This window comes from Calliopsis andreniformis, unplaced genomic scaffold (assembly GCF_051401765.1).
Source record: "Calliopsis andreniformis isolate RMS-2024a unplaced genomic scaffold, iyCalAndr_principal scaffold0149, whole genome shotgun sequence".
In the NCBI taxonomy this organism is placed as follows: domain Eukaryota; kingdom Metazoa; phylum Arthropoda; class Insecta; order Hymenoptera; family Andrenidae; genus Calliopsis; species Calliopsis andreniformis.
In genome coordinates, this window is record NW_027480558.1 from 789,579 (window position 1) to 810,281 (window position 20,703).

The following is a 20,703-nucleotide window of genomic DNA, read 5'->3' on the forward strand; positions in this document are numbered from 1 at the left end:
GGCTAGGGATGCTATGGTTATGGCTATGGCTGCTATGGCTATGGCTATGGCTGCTATGGCTATGGCAATGGCTGCTATAGCTATGGCTATGGCTGCTATGGCTATGGCAGCTATAGCTATGGCTATTGCTGATATGGCTATGGCTATAGCTGCTATGGCTATGGCTATGGATGCTATGGCAATGGCTATGGATGCTTTGGCTGTGGCTATGGCTGATATGGCTATGGCTATGGGTGCAATGGCTATGGCTGTGGCTGCTATGGCTATGGCAATGGCTCCTATGGATATGGCTATGGCTGCTATGGCTATGGCTATGGCTGCTATGGCTATGTCTACGGCTGCTATGGCTATGGCTGCGGCTGCTATGGCTAATCCAATGCGTGCTATTGCTATGGCTATGGCTATGGCTCCCATGGATATGGCTAGGGATGCTATGGTTATGGCTATGGCTGCTATGGCTATGGCTATGGCTGCTATGGCTATGGCAATGGCTGCTATAGCTATGGCTATGGCTGCTATGGCTATGGCAGCTATAGCTATGGCTATTGCTGATATAGCTATGGCTATAGCTGCTATGGCTATGGCTATGGATGCTATGGCAATGGCTATGGATGCTTTGGCTTTGGCTATGGCTGATATGGCTATGGCTATGGGTGCAATGGCTATGGCTATGGCTGCTATGGCTATGGGTATGGCTGCTATGGCTATGTCTACGGCTGCTATGGCTATGGCTGCGGCTGCTATGGCTAATCCAATGCGTGCTATTGCTATGGCTATGGCTGCTATGGCTATGGCTATGGCAATGGCTGCTATGTCCATGGCTATGGCTGTTATGGCTATGGCTATGGCTATGGCTGATATGGCTATGGCTATGGCTGGTATGGCTATGGCTAGGCTGCTATGGCTATGCCTATTGCTGCTATAGCAATGGCTGCTATAGCTATGGCTACGGCTGCTAATGCTATGGCTATGGCTATGGCTCCCATGGATATGGCTATGGATGCTATGGCTATGGCTAAGTCTGCTATGGCATTGGCTATGGCTCCTATGGCTATGGCTATGGCTGCTATGGCTATGCCTATGGCTGCTATGGCAATGGCTGCTATAGCTATGGCTACGGCTGCTATGGCTGTCGCTATGCGTCCTATGGCTATGGCTATGGCTATGGCTATGGCTATGTCTATGGCTATGGCTATTGCTATGGCTATGGGTATGGCTCTGGCTATGGCTGCGATGGCTACGGCTACGGCTGCTATGGCTATGGCTATGTCTGCTATGGCTATGGCTATGGCTGCTATGGCTATGGCTACGGCTGCTATGGATATGGCTGCGGCTGCTATGGCTAATGCTATGCGTGCCATTGCTATGGCTATGGCTGCTATGGCTATGGCTCCTATACATATGGCTATGGCTCCTATACATATGGCTATGGCTGCTATGGCTATGCCTATGGCTGCTATAGCAATGGCTGCTATAGATATGGCTATGGCTGCTAATGCTATGGCTATGGCTATGGCTCCCATGGATATGGCTATGGATGCTATGGCTATGGCTATGGCTGCTATGGCTATGGCTATGGCAATGGCTGCTATGTCCATGGCTATGGCTGTTATGGCTATGGCTATGGCTATGGCTGATATGGCTATGGCTATGGCTGGTATGGCTATGGCTAGGCTGCTATGGTTATGCCTATGGCTGCTATAGCAATGGCTGCTATAGCTATGGCTATGGCTGCTAATGCTATGGCTATGGCTATGGCTCCCATGGATATGGCTATGGATGCTATGGCTATGGCTATGGCTGCTATGGCATTGGCTATGGCTCGTATGGCTATGGCTATGGCTGCTATGGCTATGCCTATGTCTGCTATAGCAATGGCTGCTATAGCTATGGCTATTGCTCATATGGCTATGACTATAGCTGCTATGGCTGCTATGGATATGGATATGGCTGCTATGGCTGCTATGGCTATGGCTGTGGCTGCTATGGCTATGGCTATGGCTAGGCTGCTATGGCTATGCCTATGGCTGCTATAGCAATGGCTGCTATAGCTATGGCTATGGCTGCTAATGCTATGGCTATGGCTATGGCTCCCATGGATATGGCTATGGATGCTATGGCTATGGCTATGGCTGCTATGGCATTGGCTATGGCTCGTATGGCTATGGCTATGGCTGCTATGGCTATGCCTATGTCTGCTATAGCAATGGCTGCTATATCTATGGCTATGGCTGCTAATGCTATGGCTATGGCTATGGCTCCTATGGATATGGCTATGGCTAATATGGCTATGGCTATGGCTGCTATGGCTATGTGTATGGCTGCTATGGCTGCTATGGCTATGGCTGTTGCTGCTATGGCTATGGCTATGGCTATGGCTATGGCTGCGATTGCTACGGCTATGGCTGCTATGGCTATGGCTATGGCTGCTATGGCTATGGCTATGGCTGCTATGGCTATGGCAATGGCTGCTATAGCTATGGCTATGGCTGCTATGGCTATGGCAGCTATAGCTACGGCTATTGCTGATATGGCTATGGCTATAGCTGCTATGGCTATGGCTATGGATGCTATGGCAATGGCTATGGATGCTTTGGCTGTGGCTATGGCTGATATGGCTATGGCTATGGGTGCAATGGCAATGGCTATGGATGCTTTGGCTGTGGCTATGGCTGATATGGCTATGGCTATGGGTGCTATGGCTATGGCAGCTATAGCTATGGCTATTGCTGATATGGCTATGGCTATAGCTGCTATGGCTATGGCTATGGATGCTATGGCAATGGCTATGGATGCTTTGGCTGTGGCTATGGCTGATATGGCTATGGCTATGGGTGCAATGGCTATGGCTGTGGCTGCTATGGCTATGGCAATGGCTCCTATGGATATGGCTATGGCTGCTATGGCTATGGCTATGGCTGCTATGGCTATGTGTATGGCTGCTATGGCTGCTATGGCTATGGCTGTTGCTGCTATGGCTATGGCTATGGCTATGGCTATGGCTGCGATGGCTACGGCTATTGCTGCTATGGCTATGGCTATGGCTGCTATGGCTATGGCTATGGCTGCTATGGCTATGGCTATGGCTGCTATGGATATGGCTGCGGCTGCTATGGCTATCGCTATGCGTGCTATTGCTATGGCTATGGCGGCTATGGCTAATGCTATGCGTGCTATTGCTATGGCTATGGCTGCTATGGCTATGGCTATGGCTGCTATGTCTGCTATGGCTATGGCTATGGCTGCTATGACTATGGTTACGGCTATGGCTGATATGGCTATGGCTATGGCTGCTATGGCTATGGCTAGGATGCTATGGCAACCGCTATGCGTGCTATTGCTATGGCTATGGCTCCTATGGCTATGCCTATGGCTGCTACGGCCATGGCTATGACTGCTATGGCTATGGCTACGACTGCTATGGCTATGGCTGCTAATGCTATGGCTATGACTACGGCTCCCATGGATATGGCTATGGCTGCTATGGTTATGGCTATGGCTGCTATGGCTATGGCTATGGCTATGGCTATGGCTATGGCTGCGATGGCTACGGCTACGGTTGCTATGGCTATGGCTATGTCTGCTATGGCTATGGTTATGTCTGCTATGGCTATGGCTACGACTGCTATGGCTATGGCTGCTAATGCTATGGCTATGGCTACGGCTGCTATAGCTATGGCTACGGCTGCTATGGCTGTCGCTATGCGTGCTATGGCTATGGCTATGGCTGCTATGGCTGCTATGGCTATGGCTATTGCTGCTATGGCTATGGCTATGGCTGATATGGCTATGGCTATGGCTGGTATGGCTATGGCTAGGCTGCTATGGCTATGCCTATGGCTGCTATAGCTATGGCTACGGCTGCTATGGCTGTCGCTATGCGTGCTATGGCTATGGCTATGGCTGCTATGGATATGGATATGGCTGCTATGGCTGCTATGGCTACGGCTATGGCTGCGATGGCTACGGCTATGGCTGCTATGGCTATGGCTATGGCTGCTATGGCTATGGCTGTGGCTGCTATGGCTATGGCTATGGCTATGGCTGATATGGCTATGGCTATGGCTGCTATAGCTATGGCTACGGCTGCTATGGCTGTCGCTATGCGTGCTATGGCTATGGCTATGGCTGCTATGGCTGCTATGGCTATGGCTATTGCTGCTATGACCATGGCTATGGCTGATATGGCTATGGCTATGGCTGCTAATGCTAAGGCTATGGCTGCTATAGCTATGGCTACGGCTGCTATGGCTGTCGCTATGCGTGCTATGGCTATGGCTATGGCTGCTATGGATATGGATATGGCTGCTATGGCTGCTATGGCTATGGCTATGGCTGCTATGGCTGGTATGGCTATAGCTGTTGCTGCTATGGCTATGGCTATGGCTATGGCTATGGCTATGGCTGATATGGCTATGGCTATGCCTGCTATAGCTATGGCTACGGCTGCTATGGCTGTCGCTATGTGTGCTATGGCTATGGCTATGGCTATGGCTATGGCTATGGCTATGGCTATTGCTATGGCTATGGGTATGGCTATGGCTATGGCTGCGATGGCTACGGCTACGGCTGCTATGGCTATGGCTATGTCTGCTATGGCTATGGCTATGGCTGCTATGGCTATGGCTACGTCTGCTATGGATATGGCTGCGGCTGCTATGGCTATGGCTGCTATGGCTATGGCTCCTATACATATGGCTATGGCTCCTATACATATGGCTATGGCTGCTATGGCCATGGCAATGGCTGCTATGTCCATGGCTATGGCTGTTATGGCTATGGCTATGGCTATGGCTGATATGGCTATGGCTATGGCTGGTATGGCTATGGCTAGGCTGCTATGGCTATGCCTATGGCTGCTATAGCAATGGCTGCTATGGCTATGACTATTGCTGCTATGGCTATGGCTATGGCTATGACTATGGCTGCTATGGCTATGGCTACCTCTGCTATGTCTGTGGCTGGTATAGCTATGCCTATGGCTGCTACGGCTATGGCTATAACTGCTATTGCTATGGCATTGGCTGCTGTGGCTGTGGGTATGTCTATGGCTGCTATGGCTATGACTATGGCTTTGGCTGCTATGGATATAGCTGCGGCTGCTATGGCTATGGCTATGGCTACGGCTGCTATGGCTATGGCTATGGCTGCAATGTCCATGGCAATGGCTGCTATGTCTATGGCTGGTATAGCTATGCCTATGGCTGCTACGCCTATGGCTATAACTGCTATGGCTATGGTATTGGCTGCTGTGGCTATGGCTATGGCTATTTCTGCTCTGTCTATGGCTATAGCTGCTATGACTATGGTGACGGCTATGGCTGATATGGCTATGGCTATGGCTGCTATGGCTATGGCTAGGCTGCTATGGCTACCGCTATGCGTGCTATTGTTATGGCTATGGCTCCTATGGCTATGCCTATGGCTGCTATGGCTGTGGCTATTGCTGCTATGGATGTAGCTATGGCTGCTATGGCTATGGCTATGGCTATGGCTATGGCTGATATGGCTGTGGCTATGGCTATGGCTGCTGTGGCTATTGCATTGGCTGTGGCTCGTATGGCTATGGCTATGGCTGCTATGTCTATGCCTATGGCTGCTATGGCAACGGCTATGGCTGCTATGGCCATGGCTGTATAGCTATGGCTATGGCTGCTATGGATATGGCTATGGCTGCTATGGCTATGGCTATGGCTGATATGGCTATGGCTATGGCTGCTATAGCTATGTGTACGGCTGCTATGGCTGTCGCTATGCGTGCTATGGCTATGGCTATGGCTGCTATGGCTGCTATGGCTATGGCTATTGCTGCTATGGCTATGGCTATGGCTGATATGGCTATGGCTATGGCTGGTATGGCTATGGCTAGGCTGCTATGGCTATGCCTATGGCTGCTATAGCAATGACTGCTATAGCTATGGCTATGGCTGCTAATGCTATGGCTATGGCTGCTATAGCTATGGCTACGGCTGCTATGGCTGTCGCTATGCGTGCTATGGCTATGGCTAGGCTGCTATGGCTATGCCTATGGCTGCTATAGCAATGACTGCTATAGCTATGGCTATGGCTGCTAATGCTATGGCTATGGCTGCTATAGCTATGGCTACGGCTGCTATGGCTGTCGCTATGCGTGCTATGGCTATGGCTATGGCTGCTATGGATATGGATATGGCTGCTATGGCTGCTATGGCTACGGCTATGGCTGCGATGGCTACGGCTATGGATGCTATGGCTATGGCTATGGCTGCTATGGCTATGGCTGTGGCTGCTATGGCTATGGCTATGGCTATGGCTGATATGGCTATGGCTATGGCTGCTATAGCTATGGCTACGGCTGCTATGGCTGTCGCTATGCGTGCTATGGCTATGGCTATGGCTGCTATGGCTGCTATGGCTATGGCTATTGCTGCTATGACCATGGCTATGGCTGATATGGCTATGGCTATGGCTGGTATGGCTATGGCTAGGCTGCTATGGCTATGCCTATGGCTGCTATAGCAATGACAGCTATAGCTATGGCTATGGCTGCTAATGCTAAGGCTATGGCTGCTATAGCTATGGCTACGGCTGCTATGGCTGTCGCTATGCGTGCTATGGCTATGGCTATGGCTGCTATGGATATGGATATGGCTGCTATGGCTGCTATGGCTATGGCTGTTGCTGCTATGGCTATGGCTATGGCTATGGCTATGGCTGCGATGGCTACGGCTATGGCTGCGATGGCTACGGCTATGGCTGCTATGGCTATGGCTATGGCTGCTATGCCTATGGCTGCGGCTGCTATGGCTATGGCTATGGCTGCTATGGCTATGGCTATGGCTGATATGGCTATGGCTATGGCTGGTATGGCTATGGCTAGGCTGCTATGGCTATGCCTATGGCTGCTATAGCAATGACTGCTATAGCTATGGCTATGGCTGCTAATGCTATGGCTATGGCTGCTATAGCTATGGCTACGGCTGCTATGGCTGTCGCTATGCGTGCTATGGCTATGGCAATGGCTCCTATGGATATGGCTATGGCTGCTATGGCTATGGCTATGGCTGCTATGGCTATGTCTACGGCTGCTATGGCTATGGCTGCGGCTGCTATGGCTAATCCAATGCGTGCTATTGCTATGGCTATGGCTATGGCTCCCATGGATATGGCTAGGGATGCTATGGTTATGGCTATGGCTGCTATGGCTATGGCTATGGCTGCTATGGCTATGGCAATGGCTGCTATAGCTATGGCTATGGCTGCTATGGCTATGGCAGCTATAGCTATGGCTATTGCTGATATAGCTATGGCTATAGCTGCTATGGCTATGGCTATGGATGCTATGGCAATGGCTATGGATGCTTTGGCTGTGGCTATGGCTGATATGGCTATGGCTATGGGTGCAATGGCTATGGCTATGGCTGCTATGGCTATGGGTATGGCTGCTATGGCAATGTCTACGGCTGCTATGGCTATGGCTGCGGCTGCTATGGCTAATCCAATGCGTGCTATTGCTATGGCTATGGCTGCTATGGCTATGGCTATGGCAATGGCTGCTATGTCCATGGCTATGGCTGTTATGGCTATGGCTATGGCTATGGCTGATATGGCTATGGCTATGGCTGGTATGGCTATGGCTAGGCTGCTATGGCTATGCCTATTGCTGCTATAGCAATGGCTGCTATAGCTATGGCTATGGCTGCTAATGCTATGGCTATGGCTATGGCTCCCATGGATATGGCTATGGATGCTATGGCTATGGCTAAGTCTGCTATGGCATTGGCTATGGCTCCTATGGCTATGGCTATGGCTGCTATGGCTATGCCTATGGCTGCTATGGCAATGGCTGCTATAGCTATGGCTACGGCTGCTATGGCTGTCGCTATGCGTCCTATGGCTATGGCTATGGCTATGGCTATGGCTATGTCTATGGCTATGGCTATTGCTATGGCTATGGGTATGGCTCTGGCTATGGCTGCGATGGCTACGGCTACGGCTGCTATGGCTATGGCTATGTCTGCTATGGCTATGGCTATGGCTGCTATGGCTATGGCTACGGCTGCTATGGATATGGCTGCGGCTGCTATGGCTAATGCTATGCGTGCCATTGCTATGGCTATGGCTGCTATGGCTATGGCTCCTATACATATGGCTATGGCTCCTATACATATGGCTATGGCTGCTATGGCTATGCCTATGGCTGCTATAGCAATGGCTGCTATAGATATGGCTATGGCTGCTAATGCTATGGCTATGGCTATGGCTCCCATGGATATGGCTATGGATGCTATGGCTATGGCTATGGCTGCTATGGCTATGGCTATGGCAATGGCTGCTATGTCCATGGCTATGGCTGTTATGGCTATGGCTATGGCTATGGCTGATATGGCTATGGCTATGGCTGGTATGGCTATGGCTAGGCTGCTATGGTTATGCCTATGGCTGCTATAGCAATGGCTGCTATAGCTATGGCTATGGCTGCTAATGCTATGGCTATGGCTATGGCTCCCATGGATATGGCTATGGATGCTATGGCTATGGCTCGTATGGCTATGGCTATGGCTGCTATGGCTATGCCTATGTCTGCTATAGCAATGGCTGCTATAGCTATGGCTATTGCTGATATGGCTATGACTATAGCTGCTATGGCTGCTATGGATATGGATATGTGTTTAAAAAGCGGTTATATAACGGGCATTTGGCTCGTCCGCGAGATTCGTAATTTGTTGGTATACGTGACCGACCGAAGGTGGCCTTCGGTCGGAGCATACGTTGTCCTAGCAGCAAAACACGATCAGCTGTCGTATGACTTGTTTTTGTCGTCAAAATTGAAGTTCAAACAAAGTAAGCGTTGTCGAGCAACGGTTTTGAACTCCAGGCTCGATGTCGAGTGGGGACATCGGAGCCTGAAGGAGAGAGAGAGTACATCGTATTACATTAGCACGAAATAAAAGATAATTTGTGAGCGCCGCGTAGTGGTAAAATTTAGCACGTTTCCCGCTTTGCGGAGACACACGCGGCTCTCGCCCCAGTCGTCTTTCGACAATCAAGCTTGACGCAGTCAGTGCGACCGTACGTCAAGCGCCTCTCAGCTCGCCAGTTTTCAGATTTCAAGTAGTTTGGTTACCAGACACTTGAAATCTCACTAGCTCTAAAAAGCTGAACCTCTGTCGCCGACAGACTAGGAAACTCTGCTCGATTCGTACGTATAATACGTACGAAAGAGCACCTGGTTTGTTTTAGGAGACAATTGATCGAGATTTGCACTCTTGGAATCGGGGCCTGCCCTGATTCTCTGAGTCTCGTTTCGTCTCGGAGCAACAAAGGCCGCTGCCTGTTGGATCCCTGAGAGACGGGTTACAACAGAGAGAGATAACGTACGTGCCTATCACCTCTGCGTTACTCGTGCTCTGCCACCCCGTTTAGTAGCAACCCCCGTGTGACGAATAGAAGCACACGGTAAGGTGAACGGAGTCGCCGAGCCTCTGGCCGTCCTCAGCCTCCAGGACCAGCAATTCGCTGGTTATAGCGTGTCCCTCCGCTCACGAATCCCTAAATTACTTGGATTCGTACGGAACGAACCTTTCCAAAAGGTGCAAGGCGAAGAGAAGAGGTCCCTCCTCCTCTCAAGCCACTCGTTCATCGACTTCTTCTTCGCGCCAGAAGAAGAGTCGATAATACAGTCCACTGCATTACCTTTGCGTTACAGGCAAGGTTTTGCTATCCCCTCCAAATAGGCTCGCGAGCGCAGCCTGGAGTTGGGAATCTTTGGTATAGCCAGATTTACACTCTTGCTTACCGCCGCGGTTCCGCCGCTATCTCTCTTTTTCAGACGTCAACGTCGCTAAGGGGAGCCGGCGTCACCACCAGCCAAGGCCCTCCGATCCGCCGCCGTCCTTTCCAGCCGACGAGGACCGGAGCCAGCGCCCAGCCCCCTACACAGAAGCTAAATAAACGTCGTTTCCAAGCCCTTTTCAGGGCCGACAAAAGATTAAAACTTGTGTTTTCGTTTCTTTCGCATTCCCTCCATCTCACCTCAACCGGACCTCCGTTGGATCCCTTATTTTAAGCGATTCCAACATAAGGTCCTTCGAGCCGGATTGAAAGGTTGAGAAAGGGTGAAAGAAACGATCACTTCAGGTTGACCTTCGAGCAGTGTTTACCTCTCGAAGTATATCACCATGTCGAACCCCGTAAAGGAGCAGTTGACTCTTCCTGCCCTGGAGGTCGAGATGGAGGATATTCAGTCACGAATTCGGGGAATGACCCGACTCGTGACTAATCTGAAGAAAAAGGGGCGAAATAATTATACCATCTCTCTCCTCAAACAGAAGTTGGAGTATGTAACTGACGTTTGGAGGGACATCCAAGAGCGAGTTAAACAGCTCAAAAAGGAGGTCCCTGACAGCAAACGGAAGGTCATACCCTTCTTCGGCGAGAGCACGATGGATGATGCAGAAGATGCGTTCCATGAAGCTCAGAACTTCCTGATGACGGAATTGGACAGCCTCATACAGGAAAAGGAATCGGCTGGATTCGGCAACCCCGGGAATACCGCGGGTGCCGGAGCAACCGGCCAGCCTAGTACGCTTGAGCTTCCCAAGCAGAATTTACCGAGATTTAGCGGAGATCCGCGAAAGTGGTGTCACTTTGCGGATCTGTTCACCGCCAGCATAATCAAAGATCAACGGTTGTCAGATGCGCAACGTTTGCAATATCTGAACGGCTGCTTGGAAGGAGAGGCACTCGCATCGATTGCCACGCTTGAAATTGCGGATCGCAATTTCAAGCCGGCGTGGGATACCCTGACCGAACAATTCGGGAACCCACGTCGCATGGTGCTTCAGCTTCTCGCAACATTCACGAAGCTGAAGCCGATCAGGACGGGCGACATAGAAAGCCTGCAACAGGTCACCGTCGGCTGGAAACAAACGCTCGCCGCGCTCCAGAAGCTGGGGCGCAAGGTAGAGCATTACAGCGACGTGTTGGTCATCCTGATAAAATCTAAGTTGGACCAATCCCTAGAATGGGAATGGGAGGGCACGCAAAAGCTCAACCAAGAAATCCCCTCATTTAATGAGATGTTGGATTTTCTCAGGGAGCAAGAGCACAGACTGCACGTGCTGATCAACCCGGTACAAAAACAAGCGGTTGACCCCACGTCAAAACCTCGCATACGGCAACATAACGCCGTAGTCGAAAGCTCTCCCGGTCCAACCTTGGAGTGTACATTCTGCGGACTGACGCACGGAATTACGACGTGCAAAAAGTTCAAGCTGCTCACGCCTGAATTGCGCTTCCATTATATTAAAGCGAATCAGTCGTGTATAAACTGTCTCGCTTCGACTCACACAGTCGCGCGTTGCCCTAAGAACGCAGCGTGTACAAAGTGCAGTAAGAAGCATCACACTATTCTGCACTTTGACGCACCACAAGTCGGCACAGGCAATCGTCGGTCGACGAAAAAGCCACAGCAGGGCCAGCGGGAAGCGGGACGGAGTAACGTCTCCGCACGTGAGCCCGCGAATGTAAACACGAAATCTCGTGCTTCTACATCAAGCGCCGACGTGACGTCGCACTGTAGTGCGACGGAGAGCGGAACACCAGCTGTGTTTCTGGCGACGGCAAATGTGCGAGTCACAGGAAAGGGAGGCACGACGCGCATCGCGCGTGCACTCATAGACCAGGGCTCGGAAGCCTCCTTCATTTCCGCGAACCTCGCAAATGACTTGCGACTCGCGAGAAGGAAAACCCCAGCCACAGTTACGGGCTTGGGGGGCGGAAAAGCCCAGGATATAAAATATAGCGTGGATATCGAGTTCGGTTCGACACGTTGCACTGAGGAGGCGTTCCGCACCAGTGCATACGTGGTGTCCCGAATCACCTCGTATGCCCCGCCGTCGGTTCACGTGCCGGAATACACCGCGTTGCGTGAACTGACACTCGCGGATCCTGACCCCGCTTCAGACCGCCCAATAGAGGTGCTGATCGGAGCTGGGACATATGCGAGTATCATTCGACCAGGGCTTCGGCGATTCGGTAAGCGAGGGCCGATCGCGCAGGAAACAGCTTTAGGCTGGATACTGTCAGGCCCGGTCGACGCAGCCACCTCTTCCCCAAACCCCGTGAGGACGCTGCATTGCACCGTCCTCGAATCGCTCGACAAAGCGATACGAAGGTTCTGGGAGATAGAGGAGATTCCCTCGAAATTGGTGAATACCAAGGCCGAGGACGAATGCGAAGAATACTTCGCAAAAACCGTCGCGCGAGACGCGACGGGACGATTCATCGTTCGGTTGCCCTTCAACCACGAAAACCCGGACGAGCTGTTGGGAGAATCTCTTCCAATAGCTCTCTCCGCGTTGACTAGGTTAAGGAAAAAACTGGACCTGGATCCAACCCTCATGAGGGAATACAGTGAGTTTCTCACTGAATATGAGTCGTTGAGTCATATGACTCGCCTAGAGTTCCTCGACAAGACACGACTCTACATTCCACATAGAGCGGTTGTTCGAACGGAAAGCGCTACGACGAAGCTGCGCGTCGTGTTTAACGCTTCCAGTAAAACAGCGGGCGGACGCTCGCTGAACGACATCCTCCACGTAGGACCGAAGCTACAGAACGATATCACCGCTGTATTAACGCGGTGGCGTCTGTATCAATACGTGCTAGTAGCAGATATAGAGAAAATGTTTCGACAAATTCTCGTAGCTGCAGAGGATCGTCGATTCCAATGCATCGTGTGGCGCACGCCAGAAACCGAACGAAATATAGCGTTCGAGTTAAAAACCGTGACCTACGGTACGGCGTGTGCCCCATATTTATCGATGCGAACGCTTCTCGAGCTGAAAAAACAGGACGGCGACCGCTTCCCGCTCGCCGCTCCTATCCTCGAGAAGGACGTCTATGTTGACGACGTGTTTATGGGAGCTCCGGACAAACTATTGTTGGAGCAAATCCGTAAACAAACGTGCGAGCTCTTACAGCAAGGTGGATTTAACCTTCGTAAGTGGGCTGGAAATTCGCCAGATTTATTAGGCAATATTCCACATAGCTCGCACTCCCACGCAGTCGACCTTGATTTGTTTGATAATTCCGAATTAAAGGTACTCGGTCTGCGATGGATTCCATCAGGAGATTTTTTCTACTTCAATCTGCAACGTTTCCAACCGTCTGCAACACCGATCACAAAGCGTACTTTGTTTTCGGAAATTGCAAAATTATACGACCCTCTCGGCTGGCTTTCGCCAGTCGTGATTCGCGCGAAAACTTTAATGCAGTCCCAATGGCTGGAGAAAATCCAGTGGGACGAGCAAGTTTCCGCGGAAACGCTCAAAATGTGGAACACATTTTGTGCGGATTGGAGCAGATTGAACCAGTGGAAACTTCCCCGATGGATCCGTTATGGAGCCGACACGACTTCTGTGGAACTGCACGGATTTTGTGACGCATCGCTCGCAGCCTATTCGGCCGTCACTTATTTAAGAGTGACGACGATAGACAACGGTGTGTTTACATCGCTGTTGATGGCAAAAACGCGAGTGGCTCCAATAAAAACACAGTCGATCCCAGTTCTTGAATTGAACGGGGCCGTACTGCTAGCCGAGCTAATCTTGCACGTGAGAGACTCACTTGCAATGAAAATAGATCGTGTAGTCTGCTGGACAGACTCAACGATCGCTCTAGCTTGGCTGAAAAAACACCCATCGACCTGGAAGGTTATAGTGGCCAACCGAGTGTCGAAAATCCAAACGGCCCTCCCGAACGCGGAATGGCGTTACGTGCCGACCCGTTCGAACCCCGCGGATTTAAATTCGCGCGGGATCGACGCGGCAGAATTTCTGCAGTCGAACCTATGGACGTTTGGACCGACATGGCTGAGCGAAGCGGAAGCGCAATGGCCCGCCATACCCGCTTCCGTTGAGACCGATGAAAGCAAGCGCGTAGCGCATGCACACGTAGCAACTCCGAAGCCGGAATGGGATTTTCTGTTCCGTTTTCAATCATGGAGAAAACTGTTACGTGTAACGGCGTACTGTCTTCGTTGGCGAAGACCGTCGCGCGTCAATCAAAGGTCAAACGCCGGTCAAGTAATCGAGGCGGCAGAAATGCGTAACGCAGCTGAGCGCCTCGCACGCCATATACAGGGCTCGCATTTCGCAGAGGAATACCGATGCTTAAAAAATCATCGCAGTATCCCTGTGAAATCTCCCTTAAAAAGTCTCAACCCGTTCCTCGACGATAAGGACGTCCTGCGAGTCGGTGGAAGACTGGAGAATGCGACGCTTGCATGGGAAACCAAGCACCCGATAATACTGCCTAAGCATTATGTTTCGACATTAATAATTAGGCAGTGCCACGTAGATACGTTGCATGGGGGCTTGCAGTTGACCTTGCACACTGTCAGGCAAAATTATTGGATCCTCGGTTGTCGAAATGCAGCGAAAACCGTGGTCAACAAATGCATGCGATGCGTAAGGTGGCGAGGCAACACGTCCACGCAAATAATGCAGCATCTGACCCCGGAGCGCTGTCGCCCGTCAAGAGCATTCGACAATTGCGGAGTGGATTACGCGGGACCTTACCGTGTCCGCGACTCCGCGGGCCGAGGCAAAACAGCTCACAAAGCGTACATCGCGGTGTTTGTTTGTTACGCTACGAGGGCTGTCCATATCGAACTCGTCCATGACTACACGACGAGCGCGTTCTTAGCCGCACTCGATCGGTTTGTTGCACGACGAGGAATCCCGTCCTGCATTTTCAGTGACAATGGAACCAATTTCGTCGGTGCCGATCGAGAATTACAACAGCACTGTCGTGCAGTATTTTCTGCAACGGACACGCATAATAAATGCGGTGCTATGGGCATTCAGTGGCGGTTTAATCCACCCAGTGCCCCACACTTCGGTGGAATGCAGGAGGCCGGCGTGAAATCGGTGAAACACCATTTGAAACGCACGTTGGGAGAGTTCACACCCACGGGAGAGGAAATGCAGACGCTGCTCTGCAAGATCGAAGCGAGTCTTAACTCGCGACCGATCGCTCCCCTGAGTGACGACCCAGACGACTATGCGTCTCTTACGCCCGGTCACTTCCTGACAGGCGGACCACTAAATGCGATTCCGCTGCAGTCCGTGGAAAATGAAAAACTCTCGCGATTGTCGCGTTGGAGAGCGATTCAAAAATTCCACGAGCAACTGTGGAGGCATTGGACGCGCGATTATCTCACGCACCTCCAAAATCGCTACAAGTGGCGCACCACCCAACTGCAACTGCAACCAGGAGATCTGGTGCTAGTGCAGAATCCTCTTCTTCCCCCCAACCAGTGGGAGATGGGAAGAATTGAGGAGGTGTTCCCGGGGAAAGACGGAAATGTACGTGTGGTAAAAGTACGTACCGCAAAGTCAACTTACACACGCCCCATCACAAGGATGTGTAGGTTACCCGTGGATGAGCCCGCTACTACGACCGGCGCCGAGGTCGAGCGGGCAAAATAAACACCTGTAAAGAATTTTCGGAAAAAACCAGGGAGACACCAAGGTGAGACCGATTGTTCTAGAAGAAAATCGAACGATCGGGACCCCCTCTTCCTTGACCCCCAATCCCCTTGGGAGGGGAGACGAAGTATTTCCGTCTCTATCTCTCCAAGGGAAAAAGCGCCCCCGCGAAATCGCGGGCGCTACCGAAATCGGTTGTGAGCGTCGCGCCGGCCGAGTCAGTAGAAATCAAGCAATGGAAAGCGACACACAAAACACGCAGAACCAAATCTCGGCGACCTTTGATCGCTGTTTGAAGATTGGGGAGCAGGCTCTCCAGCAAGAGACGCGTACACCCTCGCCACTGGAGAAGTCGCACCAGGAAGCAGTACAAGAAACCACTCAAGAGGAGTGGACAATAACCATCGGCCCACCAAGAATGGGCCCAGTACAGCTCAGGGTGCCGGAGCACATTCCGCGCACCACGCGGCGGTATCGCTGCACCGTCCCAGGAGGGCGGTACGCCCTCAGATGGGACCGGGAGCAGCGATTAACGTCACTGCTTTGGCGGCCGGCGGTGGACCCCCCAACGCCGAGAGGCCAAGAGAAGAGTACCGCCCCCGCGGCTGCAGCGAGCCAAGCGGGCGGGAGGACGCCCAACAGGCCCCGACCAAAGGCGAGGGAGGATAACCGTCAACAGGCACAAGCACCGACGACCTCCAGGGCCTTGGTGGCGGCTAGGCCCTCCCCAATTGCCAGCCGCACCCGGCGACCACCCCGGCCTCAAGGACCGACGTTAGAGGAGTTGACGCGCGCAGCAGTCGGCATCGCGGTGGAAACCTCGATGCGGCTGCTGCAGCAACAGCAGCAGCTACACCCGCAGCAGAGCGCGTCTCCACCAGCGCATAAGTAAGTTCAATTGAATTTATATTTTGATTGAATATACGACAACGCTGCGAGTGAGTTCACTTCAATTGAACTTCACTTGCAGCACCTCTCTCTCTCATTCGCGAAGAAAGTATTAGTCTTTCGAGTCTCGCGTTACGATGTGCATACGACAGAGCATTACCGATTCTCCGTTGCACGGACCGTGCAAGGGGGGCGGTATGTTTAAAAAGCGGTTATATAACGGGCATTTGGCTCGTCCGCGAGATTCGTAATTTGTTGGTATACGTGACCGACCGAAGGTGGCCTTCGGTCGGAGCATACGTTGTCCTAGCAGCAAAACACGATCAGCTGTCGTATGACTTGTTTTTGTCGTCAAAATTGAAGTTCAAACAAAGTAAGCGTTGTCGAGCAACGGTTTTGAACTCCAGGCTCGATGTCGAGTGGGGACATCGGAGCCTGAAGGAGAGAGAGAGTACATCGTACTACATTAGCACGAAATAAAAGATAATTTGTGAGCGCCGCGTAGTGGTAAAATTTAGCACGTTTCCCGCTTTGCGGAGACACACGCGGCTCTCGCCCCAGTCGTCTTTCGACAATCAAGCTTGACGCAGTCAGTGCGACCGTACGTCAAGCGCCTCTCAGCTCGCCAGTTTTCAGATTTCAAGTAGTTTGGTTACCAGACACTTGAAATCTCACTAGCTCTAAAAAGCTGAACCTCTGTCGCCGACAGACTAGGAAACTCTGCTCGATTCGTACGTATAATACGTACGAAAGAGCACCTGGTTTGTTTTAGGAGACAATTGATCGAGATTTGCACTCTTGGAATCGGGGCCTGCCCTGATTCTCTGAGTCTCGTTTCGTCTCGGAGCAACAAAGGCCGCTGCCTGTTGGATCCCTGAGAGACGGGTTACAACAGAGAGAGATAACGTACGTGCCTATCACCTCTGCGTTACTCGTGCTCTGCCACCCCGTTTAGTAGCAACCCCCGTGTGACGAATAGAAGCACACGGTAAGGTGAACGGAGTCGCCGAGCCTCTGGCCGTCCTCAGCCTCCAGGACCAGCAATTCGCTGGTTATAGCGTGTCCCTCCGCTCACGAATCCCTAAATTACTTGGATTCGTACGGAACGAACCTTTCCAAAAGGTGCAAGGCGAAGAGAAGAGGTCCCTCCTCCTCTCAAGCCACTCGTTCATCGACTTCTTCTTCGCGCCAGAAGAAGAGTCGATAATACAGTCCACTGCATTACCTTTGCGTTACAGGCAAGGTTTTGCTATCCCCTCCAAATAGGCTCGCGAGCGCAGCCTGGAGTTGGGAATCTTTGGTATAGCCAGATTTACACTCTTGCTTACCGCCGCGGTTCCGCCGCTATCTCTCTTTTTCAGACGTCAACGTCGCTAAGGGGAGCCGGCGTCACCACCAGCCAAGGCCCTCCGATCCGCCGCCGTCCTTTCCAGCCGACGAGGACCGGAGCCAGCGCCCAGCCCCCTACACAGAAGCTAAATAAACGTCGTTTCCAAGCCCTTTTCAGGGCCGACAAAAGATTAAAACTTGTGTTTTCGTTTCTTTCGCATTCCCTCCATCTCACCTCAACCGGACCTCCGTTGGATCCCTTATTTTAAGCGATTCCAACAATATGGCTGCTATGGCTGCTATGGCTATGGCTGTAGCTGCTATGGCTATGGCTATGGCTATGGCTATGGCTGCGATGGCTACGGCTATGGCTGCGATGGCTACGGCTATGGCTGCTATGGCTATGGCTATGGCTGCTATGGCTATGGCTGTGGCTGCTATGGCTATGGCTATGGCTATGGCTGATATGGCTATGGCTATGGCTGCTATAGCTATGGCTACGGCTGCTATGGCTGTCGCTATGCGTGCTATGGCTTGGCTATGGCTGGTATGGCTGCTATGGCTATGGCTATTGCTGCTATGACCATGGCTATGGCTGATATGGCTATGGCTATGGCTGGTATGGCTATGGCTAGGCTGCTATGGCTATGCCTATGGCTGCTATAGCAATGACAGCTATAGCTATGGCTATGGCTGCTAATGCTATGGCTATGGCTGCTATAGCTATGGCTACGGCTGCTATGGCTGTCCCTATGCGTGCTATGGCTATGGCTATGGCTGCTATGGATATGGATATGGCTGCTATGGCTGCTATGGCTATGGCTGTTGCTGCTATGGCTATGGCTATGGCTATGGCTATGGCTGCGATGGCTACGGCTATGGCTGCGATGGCTACGGCTATGGCTGCTATGGCTATGGCTATGGCTGCTATGCCTATGGCTGCGGCTGCTATGGCTATGGCTATGGCTGCTATGGCTATGGCTGCGGCTGCTATGGCTGCCGCTATGCGTGCTATTGCTGTGGCTGTGGCTGTTATGGCTATTGCTATGCGTGCTACTGCTATGGCTATGGCTGCTATGGCTATGGCTATTGCTGCTATGACCATGGCTATGGCTCGTATGGCTATGGCTATGGCTGCTATGGCTATGCCTATGTCTGCTATAGCAATGGCTGCTATACCTATGGCTATGGCTGCTAATGCTATGGCTATGGCTATGGCTCCCATGGATATGGCTAGGGATGCTATGGTTATGGCTATGGCTGCTATGGCTATGGCTATGGCTGCTATGGCTATGGCAATGGCTGCTATAGCTATGGCTATGGCTGCTATGGCTATGGCAGCTATAGCTATGGCTATTGCTGATATGGCTATGGCTATAGCTGCTATGGCTATGGCTATGGATGCTATGGCAATGGCTATGGATGCTTTGGCTGTGGCTATGGCTGATATGGCTATGGCTATGGGTGCAATGGCTATGGCTGTGGCTGCTATGGCTATGGCAATGGCTCCTATGGATATGGCTATGGCTGCTATGGCTATGGCTATGGCTGCTATGGCTATGTGTATGGCTGCTATGGCTGCTATGGCTATGGCTGTTGCTGCTATGGCTATGGCTATGGCTATGGCTATGGCTGCGATGGCTACGGCTATGGCTGCTATGGCTATGGCTATGGCTGCTATGGCTATGGCTATGGCTGCTATGGCTATGGCTATGGCTGCTATGGATATGGCTGCGGCTGCTATGGCTATCGCTATGCGTGCTATTGCTATGGCTATGGCGGCTATGGCTAATGCTATGCGTGCTATTGCTATGGCTATGGCTGCTATGGCTATGGCTATGGCTGCTATGTCTGCTATGGCTATGGCTATGGCTGCTATGACTATGGTTACGGCTATGGCTGATATGGCTATGGCTATGGCTGCTATGGCTATGGCTAGGATGCTATGGCAACCGCTATGCGTGCTATTGCTATGGCTATGGCTCCTATGGCTATGCCTATGGCTGCTATGGCCATGGCTATGACTGCTATGGCTATGGCTACGACTGCTATGGCTATGGCTGCTAATGCTATGGCTATGACTACGGCTCCCATGGATATGGCTATGGCTGCTATGGTTATGGCTATGGCTGCTATGGCTATGGCTATGGCTATGGCTATGGCTATGGCTGCGATGGCTACGGCTACGGTTGCTATGGCTATGGCTATGTCTGCTATGGCTATGGTTATGTCTGCTATGGCTATGGCTACGACTGCTATGGCTATGGCTGCTAATGCTATGGCTATAGCTACGGCTGCTATAGCTATGGCTACGGCTGCTATGGCTGTCGCTATGCGTGCTATGGCTATGGCTATGGCTGCTATGGCTGCTATGGCTATGGCTATTGCTGCTATGGCTATGGCTATGGCTGATATGGCTATGGCTATGGCTGGTATGGCTATGGCTAGGCTGCTATGGCTATGCCTATGGCTGCTATAGCAATGACTGCTATAGCTATGGCTATGGCTGCTAATGCTATGGCTATGGCTGCTATAGCTATGGCTACGGCTGCTATGGCTGTCGCTATGCGTGCTATGGCTATGGCTATGGCTGCTATGGATATGGATATGGCTGCTATGGCTGCTATGGCTACGGCTATGGCTGCGATGGCTACGGCTATGGCTGCTATGGCTATGGCTATGGCTGCTATGGCTATGGCTGTGGCTGCTATGGCTATGGCTATGGCTATGGCTGATATGGCTATGGCTATGGCTGCTATAGCTATGGCTACGGCTGCTATGGCTGTCGCTATGCGTGCTATGGCTATGGCTATGGCTGCTATGGCTGCTATGGCTATGGCTATTGCTGCTATGACCATGGCTATGGCTGATATGGCTATGGCTATGGCTGGTATGGCTATGGCTAGGCTGCTGTGGCTATGCCTATGGCTGCTATAGCAATGACAGCTATAGCTATGGCTATGGCTGCTAATGCTAAGGCTATGGCTGCTATAGCTATGGCTACGGCTGC

At 51.7% G+C, this 20,703-nt stretch overlaps 1 protein-coding gene across 1 annotated transcript; it reads left to right on the plus strand.

Annotated features, from left to right (window-relative positions):
* The first annotated feature begins 10,211 nt into the window (after positions 1-10,211).
* On the plus strand, positions 10,212-17,760 carry LOC143187689 (uncharacterized). Its single transcript, XM_076391926.1, has 4 exons — positions 10,212-15,113; positions 15,306-15,458; positions 15,508-16,364; positions 17,726-17,760. The coding sequence occupies exons 1-4, from the start codon at positions 10,212-10,214 to the stop codon at positions 17,739-17,741; spliced, it is 5,928 nt and encodes a 1,975-aa protein (XP_076248041.1). The 3' UTR covers positions 17,742-17,760.
* The last annotated feature ends 2,943 nt before the right edge of the window (positions 17,761-20,703 follow it).

Coding starts and splice junctions, on each gene's coding strand:
- LOC143187689 (XM_076391926.1), top strand. CDS start 10,212: ATGGAGGATATTCAGTCACGAATTCGGGGAATGACCCGACTCGTGACT. Junction 15,114..15,305: donor ATGCGATTCCGCTGCAGTCC/GTGGAAAATGAA, acceptor CCCCCCAACCAG/TGGGAGATGGGAAGAATTGA. Junction 15,459..15,507: donor CTACTACGACCGGCGCCGAG/GTCGAGCGGGCA, acceptor GGAAAAAACCAG/GGAGACACCAAGGTGAGACC.